This window comes from Anser brachyrhynchus (assembly GCF_964034855.1).
Source record: "Anser brachyrhynchus genome assembly, chromosome: 24".
Classification (NCBI taxonomy): domain Eukaryota; kingdom Metazoa; phylum Chordata; class Aves; order Anseriformes; family Anatidae; genus Anser; species Anser brachyrhynchus.
Window position 1 is genome coordinate 5,893,785 of NC_137717.1, and position 16,862 is coordinate 5,910,646.

A 16,862-nucleotide genomic window follows, 5' to 3' on the forward strand; every position below is an offset into this window, starting at 1 on the left:
AGGACCACAGAAGTATGCCCAGGGCACAAGGTATCAGGCAGTGCCCCAGCCCCAGGGTGACATGTCCACAGCTCCCTGCAGCCCCCAGCCACAAAAGGGGACGGGGTCCATGCCCCAGCCCCGTCACTTCCCAAATCCCTTCCCCCAAAGCTTTTTGTGTTCCAGTCCCCATCAGGAGTCCAAACCGAGGCACCGGCTCCTTTCGGTGTCCCCAAACCACGCTCCTGGCTCTGCCCTGCGCACGTGCAGCGGGGAAGGGATGCACTATTGATCGAAGAGACCAGACTGGCCCAGAGCACTAATTAGCCCTAATCAAGGCAATTAGCCTGAGAGCCAAACAGGAGGTCAGCACTCCGACCTTGGGCCTTGCCCTGCCTCGGGTTGTGTCCCCTGTGCGTGGCAGTGACGGGGCCAGGCACAGCGGCTGCGTCCCCTGCTCAGAGGAGACGCGGGGTGGGCAGCGAGGATGAGGAGGGTGCTGGGACACAGCCCGGTGGCAGGAGAAACGGTGACAAAAACTGCCCGGAGCATCTCTGCACAGGGATGCCCTTGTGTGGGGTCCCAGCCCGACACCCCCCAAATACCCCTCTGGTTCCTTGGGGCATCAGAGCACCTCTGGCATTCACCCCTCAAAATCCACCCTCCTTCAGCCCTCTCCTGAAGCTCCTGTTTGCTAAAATCCCCTCGGCACCACCGGGACGTGCTGCCCCTGTGCTGGGCACCCCGACGCAGCCCCGCATCCCTTGGGGCTCCCGGCATCGGGTCCCTGGTGGAGCATGGGGAAACCTCACCCCAGAGAGGGTCCCCGTGCCCAGGGCACCATGCACCCGCTGGGGAAATACAATAATCCTGAATAATAAGGCAAAACATGCAGGTGTGGGATCCCAAGGGCACCCACAATCACCTAGAGCTGGGGGGCTTTGGGTATCTCCGCAGGGAGGGCTGCGTCCCGCACCGTGGCCTCTGCCCGGGTGCAGGCTGACGGGCAATTGGCGTTTTCTCCCCCAAATCTCCTTCTGCCACAGACCGAAAAGCGAAAAATGTGCGAAATTTCCCAGCCAACCACGTCCGGGTGGTTATTAATCTTATTAATAAAACACTTGGGGTTTAATGTCCTGTTTAAATATGATCGGGCTGCTCTGTGCCAACTTTTCCTTTCCATTTTTTCCAGGCTGTTACATACATATTTTGAAAATTGAAATGAATAGTCACTCGCAGGACAGGGAGACAAGATGCCAGCGGTCCCATCCCGCACCGTCCTACCTCGGAGCATCCTGCCGGGGTGGGACGTTTTGTCCCCACACAACTCAACCTCTCCTCAGGAGACGTTAAACCCCTGGTGCATCCCCTCCAGCCAAAAACCACCCCCAGCTCTGTGCTGGGATGGGGACACCCCAGGATGTTCCTGGCCACCCCAGGGGGCAGGGACGCACCCCACACTGCTGGGTGAGGCCGTGCCTGCAGCGCTGCCTGGCCGGGCGCCGCAGCGATCAATACGCAATAACCTGCATCTGCCGGCCGGCGCTGGAGGAGCTATCAGACATGCGGCCGGCGCTGATGGGAACGTCACGGTTTTGTGCCTCTTTCCTCTCCGCTGCCTGTTTCTGGTGTTTTTCCTTCCCTTTCCATATGGATCTCCCTGTGGCATCGGTACCCAGCGATGGCTGCAGCACCCATGGGTGCCCAGCCCTGCTCGCTGGAGGGAGGCGATGCTGGCAGGATCCTGCTCCCAGGGAAGGCGTGCGGTGCCTGCGGGATCACAGAGCCCTTTTCCAGCCCTATTTCCCACCGTGGACCATCGGCACGAGGCTGGGAGGATGCTCACTGCTGTGTCAGCACTTGGTGAAGCAGGATGTCAGCGCCATGGGCTCAGCACTGGCTCTGGGTCCTAAACAGGGACCCAAGCCATGGAACGACCCACGGATAGGATGTGGGTTCAGTGGTGGCTGTCCCCTAATTTCCCACTAAGACCCCACAGGCTGTTTTTTACCAGCAGCTTTCCCATCCCATGGTTACGGAGTACCTGAATTTCAGGGCGATGAGTTTTGAAGCGTCTGATCCCCAAACCCTTCTCAATTAACGAGCCCCCCCAGTTCCCCCCGTGCAGCAACCGTCTGCTTGTCCAAGAAATCCAGGCAGAGGAGCCCGTGTCCCCCTCCCAGGGGGAAAACGTTGGGGTGCAGCAGTGCCAGAGGGGCACGGGCTGGGGGGGAGCATCTCCCTCTTTCCCATAGGGACATCGTCCCCCCTGCCCCCTCACCGCCCCTACACCAGCCGGCCCCCCCACCAGGAAGCTTCACCCTCCCGAAATGTCTCACCTGGGCAGGGCGAGGCCCCTCTCTGGCACACCAGTGTCTGCTGGAAAATAGGATTTCTAGCCCAAATTGCACCAAGTAGGCCCGGACTGAGGTGTTACTTCCCCACACGGTGATTATCTCCCGGCCCAGAGCTCACCCAGAGGCAGAGTTCAGAGCTCGCAAATAAACAAAGCAGCCAGGAGCGCGGCCAAGATGTTTATTGATCCGGGAGCCTCGGGCTCCCGCTTCACTCCGCAGCCAGCGAAAGCCCCGGGCGCGTGTCACCGCTTCCGCCTGTCACCGCGGGTCGGCCCGGCCAAAGCCACCACGACGGGTGCACGGCGCCAAGTCCAGAGCAGCCAAATGGAGCAGGGCAGAGCCGCTGTCTCCTCCAGCAGTGCTTTTATGCCTTCTCCCACGGCACCGAAACGGGTGCTGACGGTTCCCCAGCCCAGCACGCAGCCCCTCGAAGTCAAGCCCCAGCGTGCTCTAACGCTTCCCCAGCTTCCATCCTCTGATCCCGGCTGCATTGATTTTTTACCGTGCTAATTTTTTCTAACGGAAAGCCACGCGGGGCTAAATCAAATCGCTTATCGGCATCTAAGTACTATTATGTCAACGCCGTTACTTTTATCAGCCAAACTCGTGAGCTCATTGAGAAACAAGACCAAGTTTTGTTGGACAAGGCTCATTTTCCGAGACATCAATTACGCCACCGTCTTTTCGGCTTTGCTGATCGCATCATGCATCAGCCTCTCCTTCCTGTGCTTTTGCAGGTCTTCACATCAAGCCAGGCTGCCCACGGCTTTCTGGCTCACCCCAGTCATTTTTTCTCCACCCCAGCCCTCCAAGACATTTTTCCAGCCCTCTGAACGGTTCCCATCGCTCCCAGCTTTGTTGCGGATCAGCATTAATGATTTAGAGAGATCTTCCAGCGGTCCCTTTAATACTCTTGGGTGCACATTAGCTAGCCCTGCAAATTTAGACATACTGCGCTTTAATAGCGGTTTTAATTGAGAGCTGTAACACCATTCCTTCCCAAACGCACGCCAATAAACCTTTATAGCAGACTGTCAAGCACAGCTCTTTGTATGAATAATGCAGGCACACGTGTGCACAACAGAGGATGCTCATGCACGCGGACGTCTCGCCATGCTGGGATGCTTCTCCGTGGCCACCCGCGCCCATGCTCCCTACCGCGGCTCCCGGGGTGGCCGCACAGGTTGGTGACAAGGTGGGTTGGGGTTTCTGCACCTGCCCGGGCACACGCAGACCTCTGACACATGCGCATGTCATCGCCGGATCCCCTCGGCGCTGCCCACCCTGGAACATCCCCAGCCCTCCCCACCAGCTCCCGTTGCCCCGCAGCATCCCCGGCCCTCGCAGCATCCCCTGGGCACGCACCCACCATGCCCGGCCCGTGGCGAAGGGGCGCGGGGAGCTGTGGGGTCCTCCATCCGTGATGCCGCTGTCAGCCCCGAACCCAATTTCCATGGCAACCATGCAAATGTGAAAGCTTTCCATAATCATTAGGGAGCAGAGCTGAGCAGTATAAACAGTGACTGCAGTAGATTACATGCCTATTATGAACAGTCGCGGCTTCTGAGCACTGGTAATTATACCTAATTGTGCATTTAATTGTGTAATTGAAAACCCACATCCAGAGTTCAGCCCGGGCTCCGTTCCCCCCATCCCTGGTGGTGGGGGCAGCTCCGGTCCCGCCGCTCTCGCGCTGGCCCCAAGCATGGGCTCGGGCACGACGGCAACCACGCAAGGACAAAAGATGCCCGCGGCCATCAGAGGCTCTCGCCAGCGACGGAGCCGGTGCCAGCAGTGTGTGTGCGCCCGCGAGGTGCGCGGTGCAGTGGGGGCAAGGGGGGACGACCCCACTGAGGGTTGGCTGCGGTGTCCCAAAGGGATGGCACAAGGCAGAGCCAGGGACCGCAGCGGATGGGACCATGCGCTGCCCTCACCCATCCTTCGTTAAGCCGACGCCCTGGGGTCACTCGTTAGCTTCTCTCCCAGCTCCTTGTGCAGGCTCGGTCACTGTAGGTCGCACCCTGGAGGCTCGCACGTAAGAAAACCCCTCGGTGGGATGGACAGGTGGGATGGGACAGACACGCGGCCCCACTCTGCCTGCACCTCTGACCCTGGGAGGCTGCAGGAGGAAGGAGGCCAGTGCTGGCATGGCACAGCACGGCATGGCACAGTATGGCACTGCTTGGCATGGCACGGCACGGCATGGCACTGCATGGCATGGCACACCATGGCACGGCGCGGCACAGCACCGTCTGGGCAAGCTCCGGCAGGCTCAGCCAGGCAGGAGGCACCAACTGAGCTTTGCTTTCCCAGCCAATTAAAGGAAAAGGAGAGGAACAAAGAACAGAACAAAACACTTCGGAGAGATGCCGAGGGGTGGTGGGAGTGGGGCGAACAACGAGGCGTCCCCCTGCCTATGCACCCCACAGCCAACCGGCCCCAGGAGGAAGGCGAGGCAGCGGGGCTGCCACCTCCAGCCGCCACCATTAGGCTTCAGAATCAACGAGAGGAGCAGCTCGCAGCTCCCGCGTGCTGGCGGCGGCGAAGGGCACGGCAGGTTTGTTTTTCATCTGGCCAGCTCAGCAGCTTTACTGCTCGCATAAAGAAAACATAAATTCCCTCGACAACATCGGGCGTCCCAGGGAACGGCTGGTTTAATCAGCAGCCGCGAAGCCGCCGAACCCCCAGCCCCCAGCCCAGCAGAGCCACTTCTGTGTTGCGAGCCGACGTGATGCTGGCAGCATTAAGTGGCCTCTTGTTCCTGGATAGTTGGCGTAAAAAGAGAGTTTTGATTTCATTTCATCTCATAATCATAAATATCTCCAGCCAGCCCCTCTTGAGGCTGAGTCGTTGCATGTCTGGCAAATGACTCACTGGTTTCTTAGCCTTTTCCTTGGAAAATCGCAAATAGAGGCAAACTCTGGCTGGCATTTCTTCTCTCCCAGGAGTGGAAACACCCGGCACTTGCAGCCCTGGCTCACCGCGTGCTTCGAGGCAGCGGTGAAGGAGCATTTGCGATATCTGGATGATATCAGGGGCGGGGAACCACTGCCTGGGGTGCCGCAGCTCATGGCCACGGGGCTGGGCAGAAGTTTGCGGGCAGCAAACCAGCCCCTGGCCCGGTTCGGGTGCCACCACGCAGGGCAGCCCGCCTGGAGGAGCATCCTCTGCCGTGTGCGGCCTCCGGGCTCCTCTACTCCCCGAGAGACCAGGACTTGTGCCACCGCTGCAAGCCCCAACCCCCCACAAAAGTGGCCCCACCTTGCTGCCACCCCACCGGCACTGGGTGCTCAGGGGCATCTCCCCGCGCCCAGCAGGGCTCAAGCTGCTGCCTTCTGGTAGCCCGGAGCCAGCGACGAGGCTGGCAGGGTGCTGTGGTGGCCACCACCGCCTCAGGGAGCTCCAGCTGGAGCACGCGCATGGTCCACAGCCTGCCCAGAGCCCCAAGCAGTGGCACACATCCTGCACTGGTGCTGGGACGTGGCAGGGTGGCTTCGTCCCACAGCAGGAAGGCATTTCTGCCCACGCTCCCTCCTGGAGAGCATCGTGCAGCCTGGGAGAGTTGGGAGTACCCAGGGGTGGAAGACCCACCAAAAAGGGACAATTTTGGAGCCCATCCTTGCCGCAGCAGCACTAGGACACACAAGACGAGGATGGGGTGGAAAGCCCGGCCTCAGGCTGCATCACAAAGTTTCCCCGGTTGCGTGCAGGAGCTGCTCTCCCAGCCTAGGAGCTCACACTGATCTGTTTCATTTCCGAAAATAAACGCATCAAAATCTCCTCTCTTTACAGAGCTGGAGTGTTTCCCTGCAGAATAAATGCCAACAAGCCTCTTGTTGAGTTGAGCAGTGAAGGAAAAAGTGACCGAAAGCCAGGAAACTCCCGCACACAAGGAAACACCCATCATTTTTATCCTGAATAAGCGGGAACAGGAGCGAGGCGCAAAGCAAGACTTCACTGACTAAACCGCAGCAGCGGGGAAGTTTCAGGGCACGGAAGGCGATTCCCGCAGCATGATGTTCTGCTTCCCCAGCACCAATTTGCTTTGAAACATCCCTTAGCCCCAGGAAAAGCCGCTCGCCACCTTTTGCAAGGTCAGAACAACTCCGCGGCCGTGGCCTTCCGAAAGATAAAAAATGAATGGGAGCGACGCCGGGAAGAAACTGCCTGTCAGCAGGATGCCACCATCATCTCCAAAGCTCTCCGCAAGAGCAGACACCGAGCCCGTTTCCATCACACACATCACCGCCTCTATCCACAGCGCTCCGCCGCCCGGTCACCCCCCAGTCCATGGGGACATCACAGCCTGGCCAGGCGACGTTTTGGCAATTCCCTCCCTGTTTCCCTTGCCACGACGAGCCCCCGACAGTCGCTGAATGGTGGCAATGTAATTCCACGGGTGCCACTTGGCTACCGGGTTCAACAAACCACCTACCTGGAAAAGCGCCTGGATAATTAATTGCAACCTCCGTGGCTGCTGGTTTTATCAGAAGCCCCCCGAACGCCCCACATGCTCCCTTCGGCTGGCCCTCTGTCACCAGCCTGATGAAGATGGATTCGCGGGCGGTGGAAAGCACGACACACAATTATTGCAAATATCCACAATCCCATTAAAACGAACCCTGTCCGTCCTCTCTTCCCCCAACGTGCGAGTGTCCCCAGCCCGCGAGCAGACCGGTCCCACTCAAAAGCAGGAGTTTGCAAAGTGCCGGCTGTGCCTCCAAGTTTTGCTGTTGCCACATCTCAGGCAAGGGACCCGCACCCCAAGAACCATCCCTGGAGCTGCTGAGTGCAGGATGGGAAGCCACCCTCAGCAGCTAACTCGGAGAGAAGAGACTGCAGCTGGAAACAAAGCTCACACCTGCTCAAGACACATCCCCAGGCACTGACAGCACTGGGAACTGTTTCAAATCCGTCTCCTCTTCTGCAACTCCAGCAAGCACTGGATTGAAGCAGGGGAGGAGGGTCACATTTCTTTTCTCTTTGCCTTTTTTTTTTTTGGGTTGCATTGAAGCATCCCCAAGCTTCACAGCAAGGTCACCGCCGAGACGGAGCGGGTAGCGGTGACAGCAAGCATTTCGCACAAAGCACAACCCGGCATGCTGATGAGCGCACGGCCCCTCGGCTTACCAGCTGCAGGCAGCAGAATCCAACCAGCGTACATCTCCCATTGCATCTCCCCATGGTTTCCCAGCCGGAGCCTCGGATTTCCCCCACCGTGGCTGCGCGTCGCCTTCCTCCAGCTTCTCACCAGCCTCCCCTTCGCCAGCAGAACCGCCACCCGCGGACCATCAGGGGGGCACCAGCAACATGTCCCGCTCTCCAGCCTCCGGCCAGTCCCGGTACTTTCTTCACAGCAGCCCTGCCGCCTCCCGCACCCTGCCAGGTTAGCACAGAGGCGGGCTGGGCTCAGAAAGGGGCATCGCCCCCCTTCCCCGCCTTCCTCCCCGGAGCCCCGCTCCCCCCTTCCCCGCTACAACCCCATCCCCCGGCGCAGGGGCCCCGGGGCCGCGCACACCTCGCCATCCATCCCCGGGGCGCGCAGTTTTGCGCGGAGCCCGCCCGGCCCCTCTATTGTCTCTCCCGCACAGCCGCGCTCCGCGCCCCGGGGGCGGGCGGGGAGGAGGCGGCGGGTGGGGTCGGGGGGGGCGCGGCGGGCAGGGCTGGACGCGGCCGCCGGAACAAGGCCACCCGCGCTCCCAGCGGGGCCCGGCGGGCGGCGCGGCCGGGCGGGGGGCGGTGCGGCCGGGCACGCCGCGCCCGCGCCGAGCCCTTCGCGGCTTCCGGGCGGCCGGGGGCGGCGGGAGCGCGGCCGCCTCCCCGCAGCCGGCGGCGGGCGCGGCTCCCGTTCGCGCCGGGCTTTCGGTAGCGGGCAGCAGTTTTGCTTTTTAATTGCGGATTTTGTTTTTTTTTCCTCCGGAGGAAGGCCAAGGGGGGATACCTGCAGGGTTAGATCCTGGTTTGTAAATGTAAAGGGCTGGAGAATCGCTGATCTCCCCCCCCACTCTGCCCCAGCCTGTGTCCCTTGTGGTCCGCAGGTGGGTGGTGCCTGGACACAGAGCACAAGGACCCCACAGCCACCTCCTCTGGGGGCACCCTGCGGTGGCCGTGTCGGGGCAGCACCTGGGCTTGCGGGGTTGACAGATGCTCAGCACTGGGAGCAAAGCCCCTGTGAAACCCCCAGCAGAGCCCTAGTCGCACATGGCTTCCCAGGGCTGGGAGCGACCTCTGCCTGAACAGACACCAGCCATCTGGCTTTGTGCCTCTGCTCCCACAGGGCTCAAATCTGGAAGATTTGGGCAAGAAGGTGGGTGCAGAGAGAGCTGGCAGGGTATGGCCCCTAACAGCCATCCACCCTGCTTGCCTTTGTTCTTTCTCCACAGCACACCTTCTGGGGGAGCGGAGACTGCAAATCTGCCGAGGAAAAACTGGGATGGTGCTTTTCCAGTGCGTGAGAAACCTCCCCCAGAAATGCCACCCAGCAGAAGGACCTAGGAACACTTCACTGCTTTTCAGTTCCACGCTTTCTTAAACCTCAGCCCCGATTTTTATAGCAAAGCATATACTAAACCATTCCTGAGCGAGCACAAAGGCACCAGAGCAGCTCTGTGCTGGATCCAATGGGCCACAGCCTTGCAGGTGTATTTGTGTGTGTGTAGGTCTGGCCATGGTCTAACCCAACCCACTCAAAGTTTGGAAGGGCCCAGCCAGACCACCCATCCCTGTGCACTGCTGGGACCAGCCTGCAGTAGCTTCCACTCCTGGAGCTTTTCTGTCATCCTCCGTGGTGGGAATTTCTCTCTGTCCCGGTGCAGCGTGCTGGCACGTGCTCCCAGGAGTGTTCTGTGAGGTACTTGTGTGGCCAAAGGGTAGGGTTTGTAGAAAACACTTGGCTTCTGTGAATGCAAAATACATACTACAAAAACTTGGTGGGCTCACAAAGCAATGCCCTTAAACAGAGGCCCGGGAGGGATGGCTGAAAGCAGTCTGAGCTGATGGGTGTTTGAAAAACAGGAACTGCTCCTCCTGGATTTAAGCAAAGGAGGAACCTGGGCAGAGGGACCTGTTTCACCCCGTGGATCAAAAAGGATGAGGCCCCAACCACCTCATAGCATCTCACTGGCAATTACCAGCCCAATGTGCTCAGCTCAGCCCTCCCCGTCAGTGCAAGGGTGCAAAGGCTCAAGTAAATAACAGAGAAAGGCAAAACGCACTGATGTAAAATAATGAAAGCGATAAAACCAACACAATGGTGCTGAGATCCTGCCTGGCTCTCGACCAGGTGGAGTTTTGCGAAGAATCAATTTTAGATTAAAAAGGTCAATATACCATGTCAAGCTGCTTCCCTAGAAGGCAAGGAGATAACTTAATTTGTGAGCAGGTGGGAAAGGGCTGAACATTTTGTCACTTGCTCTGCTCACAACCTGCCACCCTGCCTCTGGACCTGCGGCCCTTCGCTTCTTCTTTTTTTTTTTTTTTTTCATGGAAAGAAAAAAAAAACAGATGACACGCAAATTATGGAGGAAATATTAGGAGGAAATTAAATCAGGGTCACATTATTCATTCATGGAGATGGGAGGAAGCTGTGAAGATAAGTGCTTTGATGTACACAAGACACATTGTTCGTGGAAAGCCATTCTTTTTCAATATCGCTGGCTTTTTCAAATGGAAATGGGGCACGCGGGAGATGACAGCCTGCGCTCGGCTGCCCGCTCATTAGGGGCGCAGCAGCCCCATGCTAACGCACCCCGGGCCTGCAGGCTCTTGGCTCTGCGGCAGTAGGTGCCCAGCCAGCCCTGAACCGGCTGCTGGGTTTGCAGAGGGGCCTGGAAATGCATTCTTTGGGTTGCAAGGAAGGAAGAAAGAGGTATCAGGAGGACCTTGGGTAAACTTTGGCAGGGCTGGGTGCTGGATTCGGGCTCCTGTTTACACCTGGAGGACACCAGGGTGCTTTAGCACCCCTCCGCCTGCTGGAGCTGGGCTTGCACCGATGCAGCAGATGCCGCCCGTGGCTCCAGCCTGCAGCTCGTGCTGCTGCTTTTCTCCCTGCCCTTCTGGCCCTCAAAGCTGGCTGGGAGGGTCCCAGCCCCACGTGGGGGGAGCAGCAGCTCCCAGCAGGGCTGGGGGCATCTCTGCGTGGAGCCTGAGCTGTGGCGGGGCTCGGCTTCCCCGGCACCTTCTCATGCTGGGAGGTGGTGGCAATGCCAGAGCCACATCCTGAACCTTGCCGCTCGAGGAGCCCAGGCACGGCATGGCCCCGCGGGTGTCACAGCCCTTCGGGGGATGTGGTGCAGTACTGGGGATCCAGCACGGGGGCTCCCTGCAGACCTCATGGGGTGCTCAGCTGCGGGATGCAAATGGGAACATGACTGCGAGGTGTGGAAATGGAAACCAGCAGCAGCAGAACCACTACCCCAGGTGCCGTTTCTCTTTTCTTTATATTCTCCATTTATTATACATCCCAAAACTGCCTAAAGGACAGCTTATAATGCCAGCACAGGGAAGAAAACATGAGCAGCTCTGCCCTGCCAGCACAGTCATTTCGAGGGTCCCCAGGACCCCAAGACATCCGCGGGGTCGTTGTCTCCTTCGGTGCAGCCCCGTTGCTGCAGGAGCCAGCTGTGGGGCAGAATCCAGCCTGGCCAAGTTCTCCCTCCCCAGGCTATGAGGAGCCAGGTGGGTTGAAATCCCACATGAAATCATGAAATCTTCGCCTTCAACCAAAGTGGGATGTTTTCAGTAAAAAACCACCTGTATCCTCCGCAGCCCTTCTGCTAGAGAGAGATGTATCTGCTAGGGACCTAAACAGAGCGCACAAAAATGTTAGACTTTTAACTGGTATTTTTACTAAAAATTTCTATTCTTAGTTCGAGAAAACCAGCAGAGGACTTGTTGGTTTTCTTTTTCCCCCAAAAAATCTGGAACAGGAAGAAACCACAACAGTGGCAGCTTTCGCTTTCCTTTCCCAGCCGGTGCTGCAGCCAGGGCTGCTCGGTGGCTGCAGGAAACGCTGCGGGGAGCTGCAGGACCAGGACTTGAGGCACTTGTGTCCGGCTCAAGAGTTGTTCAATACTTCCAAGCAGAGCCAAAAAATAGCCCTCAGGAAGAGAGCCAACAGCACTCGCCTTTGAGCAGACCAGCAAATATTTAGGGGGAAAAAGCACCAAATCTGTGCCCAGGGTTTGGGATCGTCCCCAGGAGAGGGGCTGTGGCAGCTCCGAGGACCCGGCTGCTGAGCCAAAGCCGAGCGGTGCCCGTGGGCGTCTTTTAGCAACTTGGGCAGGAATTTACGGCGCCGAGCGGTCTCTCGGAACAAGCCGAAATGATCGTTTTGGCGTGCTTATTGGCAAACAAATCTTCCAAGAGGACCCATCTATCTGGGTTACGGTGACGGGGAGAGGATATTTATTTCCATCCGTTATGCAAATCAGCGCAGGGTGAACACGTGCGAATCTCCCTGCCGCTGCCGTGCAGGCAGAGGTCACACGCAATTAAACAGGGTGGGTAATTGGGGCTCCCGCATGCATCCCCCTGCCTGGCTGCTCCCGGCAGAGATGGCCTGTGGGTCGTGGTTGGAGCCAGCATGGGCAGTGATGGAGCGCCCCAAAAGCACAATTTAGTGCCTTTAGCAGGGACTGCGTTTGTCCTTGCCACTTCGCTCAGGCTAAATCCCTCCCACGGCTGGTGGGCAGGTTAAATTTAGTGGAGCAGCCATGATACGTACACTCAAGGGCTGAAGGTCTCCTGGATCCAGGCTAATGAGCCCCTAATTAACCAGAGGATGGAGCGGCAGAGCAGCCCTGCAGGTGTGATGCAGGCGGTGGCTTTGTGAAGCTCAGCACCCTGCCAGGGGGTGGCCGGGTCGCAGCTGGGTGCTGGGACAGAGCCTGGGATGATGGATATTCCAGCCATGGGATCGGAGATGTTCCAGCCATGGGATTGTGGATGCTGCAGCCCCAGGATCAGGGATGTCCCAGCCCCAGGATCCAACCCTGAGGTCAGGGATATCCCAGTCCTGGGATGGATCAGGGATGCTCCAACACCAGGGGCCAGGATGCTTCCTGTGATGGAGAGCCCAGATCCGGGCATCGAGCTCAGGACACTGCACGCCAGCCTGGACCCAGCACCTCCAGCACAGGTACCAGCAGAGCAGCTGGCCTTGACCCCAAACCACTTCCTCCTCGTTTCACCCAGCCCCAAATCCCGACTTGGACCCCCAGGGGACACCTGGCACTGATCAAGCAGCACGTCCCCCACCCTGCCTGCGCGGGGCGAAGGGAAGGGGCGCGATGGAGCAAACCCAAGGGCAGCTCAGTGCACGGGGCACTGCGGCTTCCCCAGCCTCCTCCAGGAGTAAGCACACATCCATTTAACCACTGTTTCCCCAGTTTTAACATAATTACCCGTCAGCCTGCCAGTCAACATCAGCTCCTGCAGATCACCATTAACGGATCATTGTTCAGCCGGCTGTTATTGAATCGATATAGAAATTAAAATGCATTCTTCCCATTCTTTCTCAGTTGTCATCTTATCTCAGTGTCTAGCTAAAAGCACGGCAGATTACAGAATCCATCATCATTTAGCCTTTGTAGCTTGCAATATTCATAATTAACAAAAAAATTCTATTCAGTTTCTCATGTAATTTAATTAGTTTTCCATTAAATAGAGACTAAATATCATCTAATCCCCCAACAGAGCAAATAATTGTTTTCCATTCTTTTAGAAATTATCACTTGCGTATTGTAACTATCAAAATTCATTATGAGCCTCTGAGCAGCAATGGGAAAAGGTGTGAAAAGCGCTGGTGGAAGGACAGGGCAGCAATTAGTGAGGCAGGTGGGGATGGAGAGGGGGCGGCAGGCTCAGGGCTGCCCGTGGCTCTTTGCCACTGCTGCTCCGGGACCAGGTCGTGCCCAGCACGGGGCTCAGCAGCACCTGGTGCAGGATCCGGCCCCGTGCCCCAATCTGGGACACGCTGTGGTGCTCCAGATGCCTCATCTGCCTCCATCCAGGAGTGCCTGCTCAGGAGGACATGGGATGGGGACAGGGATGGGGACAGGGATGGGGACAGCCACGCCGTGCGAAGGCAGGCAGCAGGGCTCGCAGCCGTTTATCTGGATCATGGGACAGATTTAATTTATAGAGGAAATCTCTCAAGCAAATACGTCCCTCGGAGGAATAAACCTGTTTAAGAAAACAATTTTCTCCGTGCCCGGATTACGCCTTTAATGGCTTTCTGCTGTAGTGCCCTGGAGCTCATGCTGCTCCGGTGTGGAGAAACCATCTGCGAGTGCATGTATGCATGTGCATGGGTGTGCATGTGGGTGTGCATATGTTTGCATGCATGCGTGCATGCATGTGCATGCCTGTACACGCGGGGCTCAGCCAGCTGCAAGCCCTTTGCACGGGAGGGATTTGCCGCGGTTGTGTCCCAGCCAGCCCTGCAGTGGGTTCTGTCCCCGCGGGCCTCCAGGGTCCAGCACCAAGCCTGGGGGCCGGACCCCCACGGAGGTGGCGCGGGGCTGTGGCCGTGCTCGCTGGTGCAAGGATTTGGCTCTGCAGAGTGTGAAAGCTGCTCGGCTCCAAGTGCCCCTCTGGGGGCTGTTAGCGGCGAGAACCCCCATTAACTCGCCACCCTTCCAGCCCCCTCAGCAAATTAGATTAAATCCACAAATTGTTAGGACGGGGCCATAGCCACGGCTCGCTGGGCGCGTGTCCCATTACCAGCAGGTGGGTGCCGCTCCTAAATCAACTCTCGGCTCTCTCCGGGGGCCAGGACATGGGCAAACGCTCCCATTCATCTCCCACCTCCCTGACGCAGGGAACTGGGCCCTAATTGCGGATGGTAATTGGCAGCAGTAATTCAGATCTGCGGCCGCCTGCATCTCCCTCTTCACCCTCCGTTGGCATCGGATGTTTAGCTGACCAGCGAGGCCCCCAGCGCTGCGCAGATTTATCCTGCAGCACGCGGATGGGCACAGGGACCCCCCCAGGGGCTGCAGGAGAGGGGCACCCACTTGTGTGGCGAGTCTGCTCATGCTCGGGTGGCACCGCTGGGCTCTCCCGGTCCGTTTATAGGAAGGAGATGCCCTAAGAACAAATCGGCCCCACTGCAGAGCTTGCTGGGCCCCGGCCGCCCCCTTGGGGCAGGGGGATTAGTGTTAATCCGGATCATTTCCCTGATCTGGGTCACGGCTGCACGGATGCAGAGTGGATCCGTCCGCCGTCAGCTGCTTTCCTCTTCCCTCTCCTTTCCTCAGGCAAAGCTGGAGCCAGCGGTGAGCCTCGGCAGCGTCGCTCATCCTGGAGGCCGAGGCGGGTGGAAGCAGCCGGCCGCATCCAGGCACGACGCGGGCACGAGGCGGGGGTGCGGGAGGAGGCAGCGGGGCTCCCCCTGTCACCATCAGGCCCCACCGACACAACAAAATCAGGGACTTGGGGCAGGGGGAAAGAGGTGCCCCCTCCTTGGCTTCCCCGCAGGTTCCTGGGTTGCTAATTAGGGGGAAAAAAAAAAACCCACACTCTTCTTTTACTTTTTTTAAACAAACACGAGTCAGGAAAAAAAGCAGTTATTATCTTGTCACCACCAGCTAAGCCCCGAGAGCCTCTCTTCCCTCCGACACTTGGGCATACGTTCAAATAAACCAACAAACCCTCTGAGGATTGCAATAAGGCCTATTAAGCGCTAACTGCGAGTGCCTGCACGTCCTGGCCGGGCGGCCCCAGCGAGGGGACGGAGGCGTGGTGTCGCTGCCCCGGGTGGCTCCGGGAAGGGCTGGCCTGAGCCCCCGCGCTCCCAGCTCGATCCCCAGCTCTCATTTCCATGCGTTTCAGGGCATGTTATTTAATACTCTGCAGAGTTAAAAATAAATCTTCCCCTGCCTCCAGCTCTCTCCGCCTGGCTCTTCAGCTGGAGGGTGATTTGTTCGCGTTCACATGCATTCATTCACGGCAATCGGGCGACAGGTCCTCCCTCGGCTGCACCGTCCCCTCCCCAGCCCTGGCCTCCGCCGGTTCCCACCACGGGGACCCGGGGACAGACCGCGCTCGAGGCAGCAGCGGCTTTGCAAGGATCTTGGGGTGCAGCAGTGTCGGGTCCAGCCCCAGCGGCCAGGAAGGTTTGAGCAGGACGACTCGTCCCTGCTGGGAGTCGGGGGAATGTTGGGAGGTGGAAGCTGAAAACGGACCAGGATCAGATCAGTTCGGTGTCATGGGAGGCGACGTGAAGCAAACCTGGAGCTCTGCCGAGTCCGGGCTTGATGCTTCAATCCTTCAACCCAGCTACAGGCAGGGTCAGTGAACGGCACGGTCACAGACGATGGTTTCCTGCATCCCCGAGGGCCGTGGGCAGCCTGGCTGCAGAGAGCTGAAGGACACAGCGCCAGGACAGGAACCGCTCCACGTGGTGGGGACAGGGCAGCGTCGCACACCCAAACACCCCCCACACTGGGGGATGTGCTCCCCTTGCCTTCTGGGAGGCGCAGCCACATTTCCAATCCCTAAAAGCTGCTCCATCCGTTCTGGCCCCGAGCGTGCCAACCGCCAGCTTTTCTCTTCTCCCCACGGTGGGGAGAGTAGGGGTGAGAAACACTCAGAATTTGTTTGTGCTTCTACTGTGCAAAACGCACCAATTTTCCACCTCTTAAATATCTGGTGGCTGCAGCAAAGGCCTCCTGATCAGACGCACACCGAGACTGCATGGGACAGTCCTACAGCTGGTGCGGGAGCATCGCACGTTTGCTCTTCATCATCCCACCCGACCTGCAGCCTTCCCCTGGGACAAGGCAGAAAGCCAGCGAGATGTGAGTAACACCTGAGCCACGGCAGCATGAGGAGGAAAAAAAAAGGGGGGGGGGAAAGGATGGAAAGTCTAACAGCTGGAAGCTGAGATGGACACGTGCAGAACAGAAATGTGTGTGTACTCTTCAAGGCCAGTTAGTTAACATCAGGCCACCACCTGCAGCACAGGGCACCTCCCTCTGCTGTGAGTGCTCAGAGAGGCTAGCGTGGCCACATTCGGCAGCCCCAAAAAGCCCCTCCTGAGCTGATGCAAGGTGCGCTCACCCCTCCTTGTCCCAGCAATCAGCCATGGGTATCGAGGTCGGGGACACCTGTGCCAGCGAAGCCCACGCAGGTCCCTGTCCAGGGAGGCCGAGCACAGATTTGGAAACGCTCAGACTACGTGGGACACACAGCTGAGCAGGGAAGGATGGGGATAAGCCAGTGGGGAAGGAACTTAAATTGCTGGAAGGGAAATTGTTTTCTCCCACAGCAAGTCTTGACGTCCACCAAAAAATAAACTGGTGGACAACAGTGGTGGAAATAATTGGTAAATACATAACATACATCGAACCTGCCTGAGGGCCTGCTACCATCCTTGCTGCTCAGCCAGGGCAAAGAGAAAGGCAACCAGGCTGGTTCCTCAACTGCTGAGCCATGAATACGCTGTGCTTGCCATACAACTCCCTCCTTTTACATTTATTTATAGCAGAAGGCTGGTTGTACTCAAAACAAGAAAATAGGATT

The 16,862-nt window shown here is 58.2% G+C and overlaps 2 protein-coding genes across 3 annotated transcripts in view; one reads left to right on the plus strand and one right to left on the minus strand.

Moving 5' to 3' along the window:
• Positions 1-8,043, minus strand: part of NKAIN1 (sodium/potassium transporting ATPase interacting 1) — a 30,263-nt gene extending 22,220 nt beyond the window's left edge. Inside the window, exons 1-2 of one of the 2 annotated variants that reach the window (XM_080566566.1) lie at positions 7,855-8,043; positions 7,467-7,715 (exon numbers count right to left, since the gene is read on the minus strand). In XM_080566566.1, the coding sequence (XP_080422692.1) occupies positions 7,467-7,520 (54 nt within the window). In that variant the 5' untranslated portion in view covers positions 7,521-7,715; positions 7,855-8,043. Of the gene's footprint in view, positions 1-7,466; positions 7,824-7,854 lie in introns of those variants that run through there. The other variant, XM_080566567.1, reaches the window with a different exon arrangement.
• A 79-nt stretch (positions 8,044-8,122) lies between these two features.
• The window catches only part of ZCCHC17 (zinc finger CCHC-type containing 17), a 37,346-nt gene continuing 28,606 nt past the window's right edge, over positions 8,123-16,862 (plus strand). Inside the window, exon 1 of the mRNA XM_080566563.1 lies at positions 8,123-8,136. The gene's annotated coding sequence lies outside the window, so the exon portion shown is untranslated. The remainder of the gene's footprint in view (positions 8,137-16,862) is intronic.